Source organism: Coregonus clupeaformis, chromosome 37 (genome assembly GCF_020615455.1).
Source record: "Coregonus clupeaformis isolate EN_2021a chromosome 37, ASM2061545v1, whole genome shotgun sequence".
Taxonomy (NCBI): domain Eukaryota; kingdom Metazoa; phylum Chordata; class Actinopteri; order Salmoniformes; family Salmonidae; genus Coregonus; species Coregonus clupeaformis.
Window position 1 is genome coordinate 4,855,022 of NC_059228.1, and position 19,098 is coordinate 4,874,119.

At 42.6% G+C, this 19,098-nt stretch overlaps 1 protein-coding gene across 1 annotated transcript; it reads right to left on the minus strand.

The window, feature by feature from the left end:
- Positions 1–497: 497 nt before the first annotated feature.
- On the minus strand, positions 498–18,727 carry LOC121553494 (ubiquitin domain-containing protein 1-like). Its single transcript, XM_041866630.2, has 4 exons — positions 18,216–18,727; positions 8,209–8,436; positions 1,923–2,108; positions 498–1,370 (listed from the first exon to the last, which is right to left on the minus strand). The coding sequence occupies exons 1-4, from the start codon at positions 18,286–18,288 to the stop codon at positions 1,144–1,146; spliced, it is 714 nt and encodes a 237-aa protein (XP_041722564.2). The 5' UTR covers positions 18,289–18,727; the 3' UTR covers positions 498–1,143.
- Between the last annotated feature and the right edge of the window lie 371 nt (positions 18,728–19,098).

The following is a 19,098-nucleotide window of genomic DNA, read 5'->3' on the forward strand; positions in this document are numbered from 1 at the left end:
CTTTGAGAAACCAATAGCTGATTCAAAGGGGGTGTGGCGGATTTTAAAACACTTATGAGCTAGCCAGCGAAAGGATACTAATGAATTGACACTCCTCAACCACTCATTGGTTTCCAAGTCACGAAGGAGACATATACAAATATTTACATGATCAAACAAGTATTGAAACAGTGCATACACTTTCTTTGAAAAATCTGTAAATATTCTTCTCTCCCATTATGTAAAGATCAGACCATAGATATAGTACAAATAGAATGGCTTTCAGTATAGATAGAGATCCAATAGAATATTTGTATCGTCAGGCAGGATACTTTCCACAGTCCAACCCTATTCACAGTTCAAGGTTCCACAAACAAATACAAACTCACAAGGAATGATCTGGAAACAGACAGACGCATGGGAGTAAGTTCTCTTCTCCATATTTACATTTTAGTCATTTAGCGGACGCTCTTATCCAGAGCGACTTACAGTTAGTGAGTGCATACATTTTTTTTTTTCATACTGGCCCCCCGTGGGAAACGAACCCACAACCCTGGCGTTGCAACAGCCATGCTCTACCAACTGAGCTACATCATATGCACTACATATGAGCTACATTAACTGAGCTACATCATATGCCATGATTCTCTTCCAGATCAGTCAACAGTTTGTCAGTGCTTTGCCAGGCTATGCAGAATTGGTCTATTTTTAGTCAGTAACAATGTGGGCTCATTAGGAAAATATTGGGAAATACAAAAAGAGGATAAGAAATACAAAAGCAAACATAAACTAATTACAACATTTTATACACAAAATTCCATTGCCGCAACCAACAGTTCAGTGTCCTGTCCGCTAGGCGGGAAATGGAAGAAAGTAGTCTTTCCACGTTTCGGACCATCTGAACATGACCAATAACAAACGTTTGTTTTTATTGCAAAATGTTTCGCTACGTTTTCCTACGGTGTGCACTAATGAACATGATCCTGGTGTGCTTGAACTTCCAGAGGAGAGAAACAAGGCCTTGACCAACATTTTCCCATCCTTCTCTGCCTGCACTCCATCCCAGTCTTTCGCCACCCCTCTCTGCGTCCCCCTTTCATCTCAATCCTTTCCTCCTACTCTCCCATCCATCCTTCTCCTCTTTCTCCATTTCTCTCTCTCTCCTCAGTTTGATTGTAAGAGTCTGGTAACTGGTGAGTAGTTGTTGACGATGACCTGGACCACAAAGTCTTTCTGTATCTTGGTGTCCTGGAGTCGGGTCTTGTCTGTGAGCAGTTTCCCTGCAAAGAACCAGCGTTGGTGGGCCGCTTCGATGTCCTCCTGCCCCTCCAGGACTCTCTTCAGCTGGGAAATGGAGTTTGACATGGAGGCGCTTATACGGAGGTCCTTACCTGTGGAGGACAGAGACATTGGTCAATTTACTTCTACAATCAAGGGTCTGTTCAAGAATGGGGAATGGTGTCAACTCTATTCATTATATTTCTTCCTGCAACGTTCGGAATGTTGCCCTCACTGAATGCACCACAGATGTCTAATCTATTTCCAAATATCAGCCATGTGCTGACCCTCCAGATCTCCGTGAGGAATCCCCAGAGAGAAATTGAGCAGATGGAGCAACTCAACGGAAAAAGGGTGGGGTGTAGAGCTGGGATGATAAACCGGAAATTATCGACATCGACCACTTATCGCAGGCATTTTGCTGATATTGTTCCTTTGAAATGAAATATGTTTGCCAATCCGGGTGATTGTTAATGGTACACTTGATGGCTACAACCACCAAAATAGTAGTAGTATTTTAAAGGATAATGAAAAAAAAAAACTGTGTTGCACATTAATGTTATAAACTTATCGTTATATTTCTTGTTTTTGCCTCAATTCATGCAATTTATCGCAATATGAATTTTTGTCCATATCGCCCCGCTCTAGTATAGTGTCTCTCTTACCGCATGAGAGGCGAACTCGCAGCTGGAACTCCTCTTTGGGAAAGGTGGGAGGCTTTTTCTGCTCCTTTTGATCTGGAGCTTCGCTGTCATTGGTGCGTTCAGTGATGAGATTGGCGGGAGGGGTTAGAGTGTAAGCAGGAAGCTGATAGTGGTTCCCCAGTTCATCATAACTCTCTGTCAGAGTACCTGAAGAGGACAGATAAAGACACAAAACAAACCTCAGTAGCAGTCCTGACTCAAATTAACCAATAGCCCCTAGGGACCCCTAGACTAAGGGTGGCCAACCCTCCTCCCGGAGCTACAGTCCCCCACTGTGTCCTTGCTGTCTATGTAGCTAAATGCCTGATGTCCTGTCATGCTGCCCAGGACTATTATATAACCACACAGCAGTAATATGGGAGGTTCCACACCACTCTCTCACTTGAATATCTTACCTAGTTATTTATAGATTATCTCATTTTGCTCTTCTGTAACTTTGTCAACTATGTGTGTGTTTTCTATACCTGTTCGCACCTCTCCCTGTAGGTTTCACAGACGCTCCCCACCCCTTGGCTGCAACCCTTTTAATTCCGGGTCTCTGGCAGCGTTTGGAACTGCCGATCTGTGGTCAAGAACGCTGAGTTAATCTCAGCCTATGCTGCCCTTCAGTCCCTTGACTTTCTGGCCCTGACGAAGACATGGATCACCCCAAAGAACACTGCTACTCCAGCTGCTCTTTCTTCATCTGACAATGTTTTCTCTCATAGTCTGAGAGCATCTGGTCGTCGTGGTGGTGGCACAGGGCTACTCATTTCTCCTAAGTGGAGATTTTCTCTTTTCTCCCTCTCTCACCTGTCCATCTCCTCATTTGAATTCCATGCTGTCACTTGTCCACTCAAGCATAACATTATTGTCATCTATCGCCCACCAGGTGCCCTTGGAGAGTTCCTCAATGAGCTTGACACCTTGATAAGATAATTTCCTGACGATGGCTCACCACTCTTCGTACTTGGCAACTAAAACCTAATGACGTCTGCCTTCGATTAATTTCATTCCAACTCTCTCTTTCCCCTCCTTGCCTCTTTTGACCTCACCCTTTCCCAATCCCCTCCAACTCACAAGGCAGGCAATACGCTTGACCTCATCTTTACCAGAGGCTGCTCGCCTACTAATCTCACTGCAACCCCCCTCCAGGTCTCTGATCACTACTTTGTTTCCTTTTCTGTCTCCCTTTCCTCCAACCCTAACCACTCAGTCCCTTCCCAGATGGCCATGCGCCGTTGCAATCTTTGCTGTCTCTCTCCCACTACTCTCTCCTCTTCTATCCTATCATCTCTCCCTTCTGCTAAATCCTTCTCCCTTCTGTCTCCTGATTCTGCCTCTTCGACCCTACTCTCCTCCCTTTCCGCATCCTATGACTCGCACTGTCCCCTTTCCTCCCGGCCGGCTCGGCCCTCCCCTCCTGCTCCGTGGCTGAGTGACTCATTGCGAGCTTACAGAACAGGGCTGCGGGCAGCTGAGCAGAATTTGCAAACTAAACCTCCGGAGGACCTATCATCCTTTCACTCCCTCCTCTCTACCTTCTCTTCCTCTGTATCCACTGCCAAAGCCACTTTCTACCACTCTAAATTTCAAGCTTCTGCCTCTAACCCCAGGAAACTATTTTCCACCTTAATCCACCCCTCCCTCCTCCCTCTCTGTGGGTGACTTTGTCAACCATTTTGAAAAAAAGGTTGACGACATCCGCTCCTCTTTCACTTAGCCTATTGAGTAGACTGGTCTCACTCAAACAGAACTACCCTACGCCTTGACCTCTTTCTACCCTCTCTCTCCAGATGACATCCTGCGACTAGTGAGGTCTGGCCGCCCGACAACTTGCCTGCTCGACCCCATCCCCTCCTCCCTTCTCCAGACCATCTCTGGAGACCTTCTCCAGACCATCTCTGGAGACCTTCTCCCATTCCTCTCTTCCCTCCTCAACTCATCCCAGACCACTGGCTGCATCCCCTCTGACTTCAAAATGGCCCGAGTTGCTCCCCTCCTCAAGAAACAAACACTTGACTCCTCTGACGTCAAAAACTATAGACCTGTATCCCTTCTTTCTTTTCTTTCCAAAACACTTGAGTGTGCTGTCTCTGATCAACTTTCTTGTTATCTCTCTCAGAATGATCTTCTTGACCCTAACCAGTCAGGCTTCAACCGAGACTGCTCTTCTCTGTGTTACGGAGGCTCTCCGCACTGCCAAAGTTGACTCTCTCTCCTCGGTTCTCATCCTCCTAGATCTATCCGCTGCCTTTGACACCGTGAACCATCAGATCTTCTTCTCCACCCTCTCAGGGCTGGGCGTCTCAGGCTATGCACACTCTTGGATTGCATCCTACCTGGCAGGTCGCTCCTACCAGGTGATGTGGAGAGGATCTGTGTCTGCACCACGTACACTCATTACTGGGGTCCCCCAGGGCTCAGTTCTAGGCCCTCTCCTCTTCTCTCTATACACCAAGTCACTCGGCTCTGTCATATCCTCACATGGTCTCTCCTATCATTGCTATGCGGATGACACTCAACTACTTTTCTCCTTCCCCCCTTCTGACACGCAGGTGGCGATACACATCTCTGCGTGCCTGGCAGATATCTCAACTTGGATGTCGGCCCACCACCTCAAGCTCAACCTCGACAAGATGGAACTGCTCTTCCTCCCGGGGAAGGCCTGCCTGCTCAAAGACCTCTCCATCACGGTTGACAACTTCACAGTGTCGCCCTCCCAGACTGCAAAGAACCTTGGCGTGACCCTGGACAACACCCTGTCATTCTCTGCAAACATCAAAGCAGTGACCCGCTCCTGCAGGTTCAAATCAAATCAAATGTTATTTGTCACATGCGCCGAATACAACAGGTGTAGACCTTACAGTGAAATGCTTACTTACAAGCCCTTAACCAACAATGCAGTTTTAAGAAAGAATACCTAAAAAAAATAAAAAGAATAAAGTAACAAATAATTAAAGAGAAGCAGTAAAATAACAATAGCAAGGCTATATACAGGGTGTACCGGTACCGAGTCAATGTGCGGGGGCACCGGTTAGTTCATGCTCTACAACATCCGTAGAGTACGACCCTACCTCACACAGCAAGCTGTGCAGGTCCTAATCCAGGCACATGTCCTCTCCCGTCTGGACTACTGCAACTTGCTGTTGGTTGGGCTCCCAGCTTGTGCCATCAAACCCCTGCAACTTATCCAGAACGCTGCAGCCGGCCTAGTTTTCAACCTTCCCAAGTTCTCTGTCACCCCGCTCCTCCGCACACTCCACTGGCTTCCAGTTGAAGCTCGCATCCACTACAAGACCATGGTGCATACCTACGGAACAGCAAGAGGAACTGCCCCTCCCTACCTTCAGGCTATGCTCAAACCCTACACTCCAACCCGAGCACTCCGTTCTGCCACTTCAGGTCTCTTGGCCCTCCCACCCCTACGGGAGGGCAGCTCCCACTCAGTCCAAGCTCTTCTCTGTCCTGGCACCCCAAGCTTCCCCCTGAAGTTAGGACAGCAGAGTCCCTGCCAATCTTCCGAAAACATCTGAAACCCTACCTTCAAACAGTATCTTAAATAATCCTCCTCCTCACCTCAACCCCACCCACCAATAACAAAACCCAGCACTTGCACTTGACCCCCCCCTTCATCACCCAGGCTATAAGAAGACATGGTGGAGCTGTTACTTTATTGATACCAATCCAAGTGCATATAGGGAGTTTGGGGTCGATTTGGGTTTAGGCATAGGTTAATATATAGCATTATAATGGCCGTCAGGTTGGTGCCAAATGTTATATTAGTTAAACGTTACAAGTTAGTTATTGGTATGAAACCAATGTTGTATATAAACCCTGAATTGCTGATGCTATGTATTGGCCAATGAGAGGCTTTGAAGCCACCGGTCGGCCATATTGGCACTCCAGTGCGGTGATCTGGTACAAAATGCGCAAGGAGGCCAGGGGAAAGGCAGCCTCGCTGTGTGCCTTTCTCCCACCCTCCAAACTCAATGCAATGCAAGGCATTGACATGACAGCTAACAGACGCCGAAAGGCAGGCAGAGAGCTTCGCTGCTTTTCATGTGTCAATATGTCCTATTCATTTTCATTGCACTCAAATAATAAATGAGCATGCGTATTGGCGTGAAAAAGTAATGGGATGGGCAGGAGGATAGGAAGAGCTTGCAAAATGGATGAAATATATTTTTCTCTCACCCATTTACACACAATACCCCATGATGACAAAGTGTTTTGTAAATGAAATACAGAAATATCTAATTTACATAAGTATTCACACCCCTGAGTCAATACTTTGTAGAAGCACTATGGTGCCGATTACAGCTGTTTCTTTTTGGATAAGTCTCTAAGAGCTTTGCACTCCTGGATTGTACAATATTTGCCCATTATTATTTTTAAACTTCTTCAAGCTCTGTCAAGTTGATTGTTGATCATTTCTAGACAGCCATTTTCAAGACTTGCCATACATTTTCAGGCTGATTTAAGTCAAAACTGTAACTAGGCCACTCAGGAACATTCAATGTCATCTTGGTAAGCAACTCCAGTGTAGATTTGGCCTTGTGCTTTAGGTTATTGTCCTGCTGAAAGGTGAATTTGTCTCCCAGTGTCTTTTGGAAAGCAGACTGAACCAGGTTTTCCTCTAGGATTTTGTCTGTGCTTAGCGCTATTCTGTTTCTTTTTATCCTAAAAAACTCCCTAGTCCTTGCCGATGACAAGCATACCCATAACATGATGCAGCCACCACCATGCTTGAAAAGAGTGGTACTTAGTGATGTGTTGTGTTGGATTTGCCCCAAACATAACAATTTGTATTCAGGACAAAAAGTTCATTTCTTAGACAATTTTTTTGCAGTATTACTTACATGCCTTGTTGCAAACAGGATGCATGTTTTTGAATATTTGTATTCTGTACAGGCTTCCTTCTTTTCACTCTTTCATTTAAGTTAGTATTGTGGAGTAACTACAATGTTGTTGATCCATCCTCAAGTTTCTCATATCACAACAATTAAACTCTGTAACTGTTTTAAAATCACCATTGACCTCGTGGTGAAATCCATGAGCAGTTTCCTTCCTCTCCGGCAACTGAGTTAGGAAGGACGCCTGTATCTTTGTGGTGACTGGGTGTATTGATACAACATCCAAAATTGCAATAACATTGTCATGCTTAAAGGGATATTCAGCGGCTGCTTTTTTTATTTTTACACATCGGTGCCCTTCTTTGCAAGGCATTGATAAAACTCTTTGGTCTTGAAATCCACTACTCGATTGAGGGATCTTACAGATAATTGTATGTGTAGGATACAGAGTTGGGGTCGTCATTCAAAAATCAAGTTAACCTCTATTATTGAACACGGAATGAGTCCATGCAACTTATTATGCAATTTGTTAAGCACATTTTTACTTCTGAACTTATTTAGGCTTGCCATAACAAAGGGGTTGAATACTTATTGACTGAAGACATTTCAGCTTTACATTTTTTATTAATTTCAAAAATGTTCTACAAACAAAATTCTACTTTGACATTATGAGGTATTGTGTGTAGATCAGTGACACCAAATCTCAATTTAATCAATTTTAAATTCAGGCTGAAAAAGTAAAGGGGTGTGAATACTTTCTGAAGGCACTGTATGGCTTTGCATTTAGGCCAAAAGGTGTGTTCCCTTACTTTAGTGCCTTGTCGCATACAAGATGCATGTTTTGGAATATTTATTCGGTGTATTTATATTCTTCTTTTCACTCTGACATTTACGTCATTATTGTTGATGGTCATTAAGCATAGTCATTAACTTGACCATGCTTAAAGAGATAGTCAATGTCAATGTTGTCGATCCATCCTCAGTTTTCTCACAGCCATTGAACACTGAAGCTGTTTTAAAATTTAAAATCCCCAATGGCCTCGTGGTAATATCCCTGAGCAGTCTCTTTCCTGTCCTGCAGCTCATCTATGAATATATGCCACTGTGTAGTGGGGGCAGTAACAATAACTTTCTAAATAATTATGCTTTAAAGAAAATGTTTCTATATGTTTAGCTCACATAATATCATGTAAAAGTAGGCATTAAGGTATCTGTAATAGAATAGATGTGGCAAAAGCAAATGTAGACATTAATAAATCAATTTCTATAGTTTCCAAAATATTATTTACAGTGGTGGGGAAGTGCCAAGATGGAGGAGCAGTGGCTTGAAAACAGCGCCCCCTGTCAGTCTAGTGTATATATTAATCATTGGACGGAACGTATGAGCTCGTGTGTGCATGCGTGGATCTAACCGTGTGGTAGTGTGATGCAGGCTCTGTCCACTATGGCCTGAGCCAGTTCCACGTCGTTGAGCTCTGCGGCCACTGCTGCCGCTCGGAGCGCGTCCCAAATCTCCTTCCTGCCATCGAAGGCTGGGGCTGTTTCCCAAAACTCATCCCTCTTACTCCTCAGCTGGCCCTCCGTCATAGGGTACTCATTCTTCCATTTAGGACGCTCCTTCTTCAGGGGCTCGTTGCGTCCTGAAGGGACATAAAGAGAATGAAATACATCAGTTTGGTTCCCGAAGGTTAGGATATTTTACTCAGTGTTTTGATGTGCATGTACACTGCCATTCCTCTGAATATCATGTCACAGCACTCATTACAGAGTGTAGCTTGCTAGCTATCATTCCGTCTATGGCATTGTCTATGGCATTATATCAAAACAGGTGCAAAGATTTCATTTCCAAATGCCAGAACTAGCCATTGTATAATGGTTTATTAGGGGGCATTTCTACAGTATATGCAGAAGTGGAGACATTCACAGTCTCTTCTTAGGTCGCCATGTCTTAGACTCATGCCATCAATTGCTGAACAGAGTGAGAAGTGAGAAAACATGTAGGGATAACAGAACCAACCAAAGCAGAATCGTATAAATCCGACAAGGTAAATAAGTGAATAGTCACAGACCTCCACATGCAAGCAGGAATAGTTCTCTAGGCACTCTGTCAATGTCTGCCTCTGAGATAACCAGATATTCTGAGTGAATCTCTACTGGTATTGCCGTGTTAGCTCATATCTAAGGTTTAGAGATATCTGGGGCTTGACTTGATACTGCTGAAGCACATCTCAATGAGCGGTGTGTTTGTGTGTACCCGTCTGTAAGAATCTTTCTGCAAAGAGACTCAGTATAATACTCTGCTGCCTGCTGGTAGTCATAGTGCTGGATACAAATTAAGGGAACTTTGAGAGAGAGAGAGCGGGAGAGAGCGGGAGAGAGCGAGAGAGAGAAAGAGAGAGACAGAACAAGAGAGAGAGAGAGATAGAAATCAAAGTGGTTATTTATAGTGCAGTGTATTACCCACAGTCACACACATACACACACACACACACACACACACACACACATGGACAACAGTCCAGTGGATTACCGCAGTAATCGGGTGCCACATAACAGGATGTAGTGTCTGCTACCCCACAATGCATTGCTCTGAGAGATGAGTGTTGAGTGGAGACTGCCAGGTGACTGCAATATACTCAATGGACCTCACATTTCTGATAATAACTACATTCTGAAACAACTCCTTAATTGATTAAACAAATCCCTGTTTCTTAGATCATGAACCAACAAAGATAGAACCAACCCATTAGATAGATACTCGTTTACCCCCACTGTACACAGCTGTCAACTACAACCTACTGACTCAAGTGGCTTTCAATTACATAAATCACTGTATGTAGCTAAGCTTACACAAACAAAACACACATACACACACGAACACAGAGGCTTGACATGTGTGAGCATAAGCCCATGATAGCAGCTGCAGGGGGTTGCGCAATGTCATTGTCAGACAAACACAGGGTTGCATGCTAGCATGTTAGCTGCTAAGTGTTAGCCTGTTATGAGCACTAATCCTCACTGCTCCTGTGGTGGGTTTAGGCTACTGAACATTTACATTTACGTCATTTAGCAGACACTCTTATCCAGAGCGACTTACAGTTAGTGAGTGCATACATTATTATTATTTATTTATTTATTTTCATACTGGCCCCCCGTGGGAATCGAACACACAACCCTGGTGTTGCAAACGCCATGCTCTACCAACTGAGCTACATCCCTGCCAGCCATTCCCTCCCCTACCCTGGACGACGCCGGGCCAATTGTGCGCCGCCCCAGAGAGAGAGGTAGCCAAATGCAATGATGCTGTATGTCTTGGCCAATTAATTGATTGTTTGGTTCATTGATTGATTGACTGATATTTATCATCCTTTGATAAGAAATTCTTAGCCCTAGTTGATTCTGACCAACTCATTCTCTCATCCTTGGTCTTGGCATAAGAATAACACTATAGGTGAACCCTATTAAGGTCATTTCCATGTAAAAGGATCCATGAGCACCAACATGTGAAGTTCATAGGAGCGTATCTAAGAGTCTATATTTTGGAGACATGAAGGCATATATACTGTACATTTCTCAACCATTTTCCATCCTAAAAATTTGGAATAAGCAAAGGCTTTGATTTCTTGTCAAACAGATGGAAAGGGGGTCTTAGAAAACATCTACCAGAAAAGGTATTAAAAGGTATTAGAAATAGACCCCTGCCAACTAATATCAACACTTATATTTTGTTTAGATAAAAAAATCTGCCTTCTGTAAATTTAAGGAACATTGCCTTAAGCCTTGAATTTCCATTAGCAAAAACTCACATATCTTTAAGATTTTTCTAATTTCTCTCCCTCATGAGGGAGGATAATGAAAGTTCACAGAAGTAACAAGTAAAGGTAGACCTATCAATTTGTTACAGTGTTGTAAGGGAATTTTCACTACTGTCCTCTCTTCCACTGGCATACTGTTATGTTCAGCTGGTGGTCATCTTGTGGTCAAAGCAAAGATGTGATGTCTGGACAAGCACTTTCTCAAACTTAGACGTCTATGATTGGTTCAGATTTGGTCTGGTCCAGACCAACCATATTTGGTCTTGTTTGGTGGCGGAGCTCATTAGAAAATAATAGCTTTGTTTGTAGAATAATACCCAAATATGCAAAGGAGGATATTGCATATTTATACTTTTGCGTACCTATTTAGGATACATCCCCATGAAGAGAACGACAGTTCACTTACTGTAGATCAATAACAAAAATATATTTTTTCAAACTCAAGGTGTCATGTCATAGTTGGCACCCCATTCTTTCTGCAGACATCTTTGAATCTTAATTCGGAGCAGATATTTAACGTTTTTTGGAAAACATGGTCGCATAAAAAACAGAGGGAGATTTTACAGAAATTCTGTCACCAAACTTTGCATCGGCACATTCTTCCAGTAAATGTGTTTTCGTAAAATGTTCAGTGTCAATTGTTAAAAGTAGTCCTTGTGCATAAAGCTGTATGGTATGTAAAACTTTGAAATCAATTGTTTTGTTTATGCATACATTTTAAGTGAAAAATCGGAGTAAGCGCAATTCCGTTCCCGTGGAATTGCCCTTAAATGCTAAAACAAGCCTTATCTGACCATATGCCTGTACACAAAGCACATCAGACCAACTGAACCATGGATCCACCTCCTCAGTGTCCAAATACTGCATGTTATTGTCCATGCCAATTTTTAAGAGGAGAGGAGCAGGAGGTCGGAATTCATTGCTAGATACAGTCTTACAGTCTAAAGCCGCAGATACACACCATGATTTATGAAATCCTACAGTCACATTGCAAGACACGCAAGAGTTCCAATAGTGCGATTCCAGCGTTATGGATGTTACATTCAGCGTTATGGATGTTATATTTACCCCAAAAAGCGGACTTCAAAAAATTGGCAAGATGTTACATGAAATTGGCAAGCATTTTGGGGAGACTGAAAATATTAGCAAAAGTCTGAGTTTGTAAGTCTTAGGTCAAAACATGCATAGCTACTTCGTTATGGTTGAAACAGTCTGAAATAGACGTTCAAATCTTAATCTTGATAAAAATATGTCATCATCTGGAACGTTTCTAAAATGTCAGCAGAAAGCATAGTGCCTTAGGACTGACTACATAATTAAAAATAGCCTAAATAGTATACTGCATAGGCTAAGGCCATATCAAAATGTTTCTTTACCAGTTGAATGGAGACACAAACATTTTAGCATGTATACAGTGGGGAGAACAAGTATTTGATACACTGCCGATTTTGCAGGTTTTCCTACTTAAAAAGCATGTAGAGGTCTGTAATTTTTATCATAAGTACACTTCAACTGTGAGAGACGGAATCTAAAACAAAAATCCAGAAAATCTAATTGTATGATTTTTAAGTAATGAATTTGCATTTTATTGCATGACATAAGTATTTGATCATCTACCAAACAGTAAGAATTCCGGCTCTCACAGACCTGTTAGTTTTTCTTTAAGAAGCCCTCCTGTTCTCCACTCATTACCTGTATTAACTGCACCTGTTTGAACTCGTTACTTGTATAAAAGACACCTGTCCACACACTCAATCAAACAGACTCCAACCTCTCCACAATGGCCAAGACCAGAGAGCTGTGTAAGGACATCAGGGATAAAATTGTAGACCTGCACAAGGCTGGGATGGGCTACAGAACAATAGGCAAGCAGCTTGGTGAGAAGGCAACAACTGTTGGCGCAATTATTAGAAAATGGAAGAAGTTCAAGATGATGGTCAATCACCCTCGGTCTGGGGCTCCATGCAAGATCTCACCTCGTGGGGCATCAATGATCATGAGGAAGGTGAGGGATCAGCCCAGAACTACACGGCAGGACCTGGTCAATGATCTGATGAGACAAAAATAGAGCTTTTTGGTCTAAACTCCACTCGCCGTGTTTGGAGGAAGAAGAAGGATGAGTACAACCCCAAGAACACCATCCCAACGGTGAAGCATGGAGGTAGAAACATCATTCTTTGGGGATGCTTTTCTGCAAAGGGGACAGGACGACTGCACCGTATTAAGGGGAGGATGGATGGGGCCATGTATCGCGAGATCTTGGCCAACAACCTCCTTCCCTCAGTAAGAGCATTGAAGATGGGTCGTGGCTGGGTCTTCCAGCATGACAACGACCCGAAACACACAGCCAGGGCAATTAAGGAGTGGCTCCGTAAGAAGCATCTCAAGGTCCTGGAGTGGCATAGCCAGTCTCCAGACCTGAACCCAATAGAAAATATTTGGAGGGAGCTGAAAGTCTGTATTGCCCAGCGACAGCCCCGAAACCTGAAGGATCTGGAGAAGGTCTGTATGGAGGAGTGGGCTAAAATCCCTGCTGCAGTGTGTGCAAACCTGGTCAAGACCTACAGGAAACGTATGATCTCTGTAATTGCAAACAAAGGTTTCTGTACCAAATATTAAGTTCTGCTTTTCTGATGTATCAAATACTTATGTCATGCAATAAAATGCAAATTAATTACTTAAAAATCATACAATGTGATTTTCTGGATTTTTGTTTTAGATTCCGTCTCTCACAGTTGAAGTGTACCTATGATTAAAAATTACAGACCTCTACATGCTTTGTAAGTAGGAAACCCTGCAAAATCGGCAGTGTATCAAATACTTGTTCTCCCCACTGTATATTGGTGGCGCAAACCCCCCAAAAATGTTTTAGATGCATGCCAGCAAAGTCACAACACAACACCAAACAATAAATCAATTGCACTATAACGGTGACAAACAGTGCCCACAAACTATTAGGGGCTACAAAGGGGTGATGTAGTGTCCCCATGAGTGACAGAACACTGAGCCAATCACGGCGCAACTAGAGAACCTTACCAACCCCTACGCTCTGTATTTTGCTGGCTGCCCCACCACCACAGAAAGCACTGGGCTAGGCTGAAACACCTGCATTTTGGAGCTGCATTACTCAAGAAAGCAAAAACAGACCATGTTTGTATGCGGCTTTATTAACTCAATGATATTTTTTTTTATTGTTTGCAAACTGATATGTGACATGAAGTAATGCCAAAATAACATGCAAAACATGCAACAACAACAAACAAAAAACTTTTATATACAGTACCAGTCAAAAGTTTTAGAACACCTACTCATTACAGGTTTTTTCTTTATTTGTACTATTTTCTACATTGTAGAATAATAGTGAAGACATCAAAACTATGAAATAACACATATGGAATCATGTAGTAACCAAAAAAGTGTTAAACAAATCAAAATATATTTTATATTTGAGATTCTTCAAAGTAGCCACCCTTTGCCTTGATGACAGCGTTGCACACTCTTGACATTCTCTCAACCAGCTTCACCTGGAATGCTTTTCCAGTAGTCTTGAAGGAGTTCCCACATATGCTGAGCACTTGTTGGCTGCTTTTCCTTCACTCTGCCTCCAACTCATCCCAAACCATCTCGATTGGGTTGAGGTCAGGGGATTGTGGAGGCCAGGTCATCTGATGCAGCACCCCATCACTCTCCTTCTTGGTAAAATAGCCCTTACACAGCCTGGAGGTGTGTTGGGTCATTGTCCTGTTGAAAAACAAATGATAGTCCCACTAAGCCCAAACCAGATGGGATGGCGTATCGCTGCAGAATGCTTTGGTAGCCATGCTGGTTAACTGTGCCTTGAATTCTAAATAAATCATTGACAGTGTCACCAGCAAAGCACCCCCACACCATAACACCTCCTCCTCCATGCTTTATGGTGGGAACTACACATGCGGAGATCATCCGTTCACCCACACCGCGCCTCACAAAGACACAGCGGTTGGAACCAAAAATATTAAAGTAATGATGGACTGTCATTTCATTATTTGAGCTGTTCTTGCCAAATAAATGAGAGCATAGAACTCAGAGATAGCCTATAGGCCAATGCAGCAGTAGGCCTATAAGTTCCATCATCAACTAAGTAAAATTCATAGGCCTAAAGCCGACAAATAAAAACAGTAGAAAATATCCTGATGAAAATTCCAGTTCTTTCAATCACATTCATCTCTCTTCTCCGCCAGTCGGCCTCCCTTTCTATTTGTCTTGACTTGAGCTATTGCTAGTTAAGTTTAACATTGTATCAATTTATCACAGGGTCCGGCCGGAAGCTGTCGCTAACGAACTTGTAACATTTTTTCAACAAGCCTATTCCGGGCCCTCTAAGTTTCCTGCGCCAGTAAGCTCAGAACAGAAGCAGTTTTTTATTATGTTTCTACTGGATAGGCTATATGAGATCATCAAATCATGATATTTTGCTCTTTCACTCCGAGGCTTGGTGATTATCGAGGCCGGGAGCGTTGGAAAGATTTTTTAAAATACTGAGGAACTATCATTCGCATGGATGTTAGAAAAACAGACTTTGTTGACTGGTGTGAGTCAAAGAAAAAATGAGTGGTGAGTTGCGACATAAGACACTGCCAAATGGCCACTTTCCTACATATGCATGCATTCTCGAGAGACGCACCATATCTTCGCCACACCCCCCTCCCCTTTTTCTTGATGCAACATTTTAAATTATACTCTCGACACATTATCTTCACACATATTTTAGACGCCTTTCACTGACAGCCGCAACTCAATCAGCTAGACCTATTGTCACAAGCACTACCCACATTGCAGCCTACCCAAACACACTAGTGTTTTGAAACAATCCACAGCTTTTTTTTTTTTTAAAGCTAATGATCCTATGTGGCTAAGTCATGCTCTCTGGTTAAGTATTTTGAAAGATTTTATTTAGACAGGAGTAATTATATAATTTAGGCGAAACATCAATTTACTTTAGGGCAATCCAGCATCCTGACAGTGCACTATCACCTACAAACTTTCCTTTCCAATTCGCAACAGGCTGAAACCAGAGACCTGTATATAATGACGAGATGTTCATGTCTCCGCCCTAACAATGTGAGTCTTTGTCCCAAAGGCGGGAAGGCAGGCGTGAAGCTTAGGTCTGCATATTATTTCCATAGAAACGCATTGGGCTTATAATGGACAGATTTTCTGAGAGTGTGCCCTTTCGCTTCGCCTCTTCCTCTCTGTTGAAACTTTATCTCCGGAGAAAGCATCCAAGCGAGCAAAACAGCGCCCCTCTATATGTAGCCCATTATGGATGTTATGGATATCATAAAGCTGAAAACAGATACTGACAATAAAAAGGCAGAAACCAATTATAGACCATATAAAACCTTGATGAAAGTTAGCTTTGCAGAGAAAGTGTCAAGATGATCCGATGTAAGGGGCATGCTTTACAAAAACGTATCCTAAAAACATTATGGATGTCACATTGCCTGTCTCAATCACCCCCCTATCTTCACAAAACTGTAGAACTAGGAAATACAACCAAAGACACTCCAATTCAGTCTGTATTACTTCATTAACATCTCAATTTCATAACAAACACTGGTGGACAGCTGTGAGTGGAAAAACAAGATGTGAGCACTTTCGAAAAGCCATGAAATATGATTGACTGAAAATACTTATTTAAGACTTGGCCTCCTACTCTGTAATGGCCAAAATTCATGCAATTTTCTATTTTAACTGGTCAAATAAAACTTGAACTCCAACATTTAGAACCTAAGGATAATTATGAAAGTGGTTTAGTTTGAAAATTGCTAACTTTATTTTGTATGCTCAGGTTAAATTTACCACAGAATCGCCCAATAACACAGCTTTAAAATGTTAAGATGTCATAACAGGATGTAGTGAATGTGTTTCAGTGTGCATCAGGGACTGCAAAACATTAAACAAAGTGCAGATTTGCCCCTAGAATAATATAATAGGCATTACAATGTCTCAAAAACATCTGACAAAGCATTGTCCAGTGTGAGGAAGCCAGGGTTGTGTTCATTAGGCACCAAACAGGGAGAGACTACCTGGACAATAAGAAACGGCTTTCATTCGCCATTGCAAAATGTTTTAAAACATTTTTTGTTTCGTGAACTAATGAACATGACCTTGCGGTGGCCTAGTGCCAATTTAAGACACAGTAGCATAATAGTTTAGATTAGAGGCCTCTTAATATATAAGGCAGTGTTTCTTAATTCTGGTCCCAAATTGATGCACATTTTAGTTTTTGCCCTAGCATTACACACACCTGATTCCACTAGTCAACTCATCATAAAACCTTTGATTAGTGGAATCAGGTGTGTAGTGCTAGGGCAAAAACTAAACTGTACACCGCTTTGGGTCCATAGGACCAAGATTAATAAACACTGATATAAGGCCATGGTCCAAAATACAACCTAGTCCTACTCATCCCCACACTCCCTCAGCTTACGCTGCTCCCCAAAGTCGCGACCTTAACTCCCCTCTCCTCTCCCAGGGTTCATGAACCAGGGTCGTGTTCAGTAGGGCACACCATAGCAAAAGGTTTTGAAATGGAAAACGGACATTTCTTATTGAACAAGTTCAGGTAGTACCTCCCTGTTTCACTCTGTTTCAAAAAGTTTTCTCCTGTTTCGCGCATGAACCAGGGTCATGTTCATTAGGCACCATAAAACTGAAACGGAGGGACAACCTGCACTACCTGTCCAATAAGAAACACTAACTTTAATTTTCCATTGCAAAATGTTTTCGGTTGCATGTCCTAATAAACATGACCCAGGTCTGTGGAGGGTGATGGCACTGGTATAGTAGTACAGGAGAGAGGTCAGAGCTAATAGAATGATCTCTGGGCAGCCACCTGGACTGCAGCCTGTCTACCAATGCTCTCCAGGAAGAAGATTAGAGAGGTGGATCAGGAACTGGAGGTTAAAACTCTTCTGATGAATGGGATACTACTTACCGCACAGCCAAAAGCACAGTTACTTCTAAAGTGTAATACTGTGGCTCCCTTGAATACCAGTAAACAAAAATCCTTGCATCAATGCATTCCTTTTTCATATACATCCAAATAATGTTCTCCAGATTTAAATGGTGCACAACACATCAACAGTCAAACATCACTGGGAAACATAACAATCCTTTGTAAGCTGCAGGTTGTTTTAGAGTTAAGATTCACGATTATATAAGTATTTGATACATGATACTACAGTATATTCCCATAATAATGTGTCTAAGTCCCCTTATTTACATTACACACTTCCTTCTCCTCATATCCCTTTATAAGCTTCCCTTGTCCCCTTACCTATTCCCTGTTAACTAAATTAATGAAAAGAGGTAGGTTATATTAACACAGGTCATACTATAACTTATGAGAGATTTTACAACCTGATGCAACCTGATGACAAGTTGTTACTAATATCTAATGACCACATCTTACCTCTTCAACTTGACGTGGTAGAAAGACAAACTACACACAGACTAAACACTGTTGTGTTTCTGGCAATTGCAGCTCTAGAAACTTGAGGCTCACTAACACAGTTATCCAACACTCCAACAATCCATAGTTCATCTCCATCCATACTCACTTTTCAGCACCACCTTGATGGGAGACTGTGAGGGGTGGTATGGATGGTGGTCCCTAGAGTTAGCGACGCCCATGTTCTTCTCTTTCTCTCTCCAAGAGACTTGATCTCTTAGTTCCAGAGACTTGTTGTTTAAATCAAACACGACACCGACTCAGCATCAGAGAAAAGAGCCTTTCAGAGACTTCAACCAGCGACTGGAGCCAACGAAAACAAAGTTCTTAGCTTACGTCTCTTTGTCTAAGAAGGTCGTAGTGGTCAAGGGTACAATCCCACCACCTGGACTAGATTTCCACGCTTCGGCTATCTGTGATGACTACAGGTATCTGTGAGGAGTCAGAGGTAGGTTAGCTAGCTGTCGTGACACTTCCCCAGTTCTTTACTAATGAATGCCTTAATAGCACACACCCAACCACCCAAAATACATCCACATGATCAATATATGGCAGATGGAATATCTGACAGCATATGCTATAAACAGCAACAGGAGCAGTATCTGAGGGCATCTATGAATAGTGTCCTATCCACATTGGCTAGTAAGGCAGCTAATGCTTTACACAACTGCACTAATCCAATCAGCTATTTAGAGGAAAAGATCAAGAATAACTTGAGCCAACACAGCAACCCCATTATAGACTTTAAACCCTGGTCAGACCATACTTATCTGCTGGGAATGTGATTGCACCTGTTGAGGAAAAGTTAAAGCAAGGTATAAACCATTGTTTGGCCCGCTGGGGCCACCCACAACATAAAATGTATGCACACATGACTAAGTCCCTTTGGAAAAAAGTGTCTGCTAAATGGCATATATTATTATATTGTTTGGGGGTGGACAGTTCTTGGTAGAGTCTATTGTATAAGTTACCTGAGTCGTTCCTTATCATTT

Bases quoted from the DNA above. Each gene is read 5' to 3' on its own strand.
- LOC121553494 (XM_041866630.2), bottom strand. From the start codon at position 18,288: ATGGGCGTCGCTAACTCTAGGGACCACCATCCATACCACCCCTCACAG. The intron at 8,437-18,215 runs GTGAGTATGGAT...ATGTCCCTTCAG, and splicing joins CATCAAGGTGGTGCTGAAAA to GACGCAACGAGCCCCTGAAG. The intron at 2,109-8,208 runs GTTAGATCCACG...TGTCCTCTTCAG, and splicing joins CTGCATCACACTACCACACG to GTACTCTGACAGAGAGTTAT.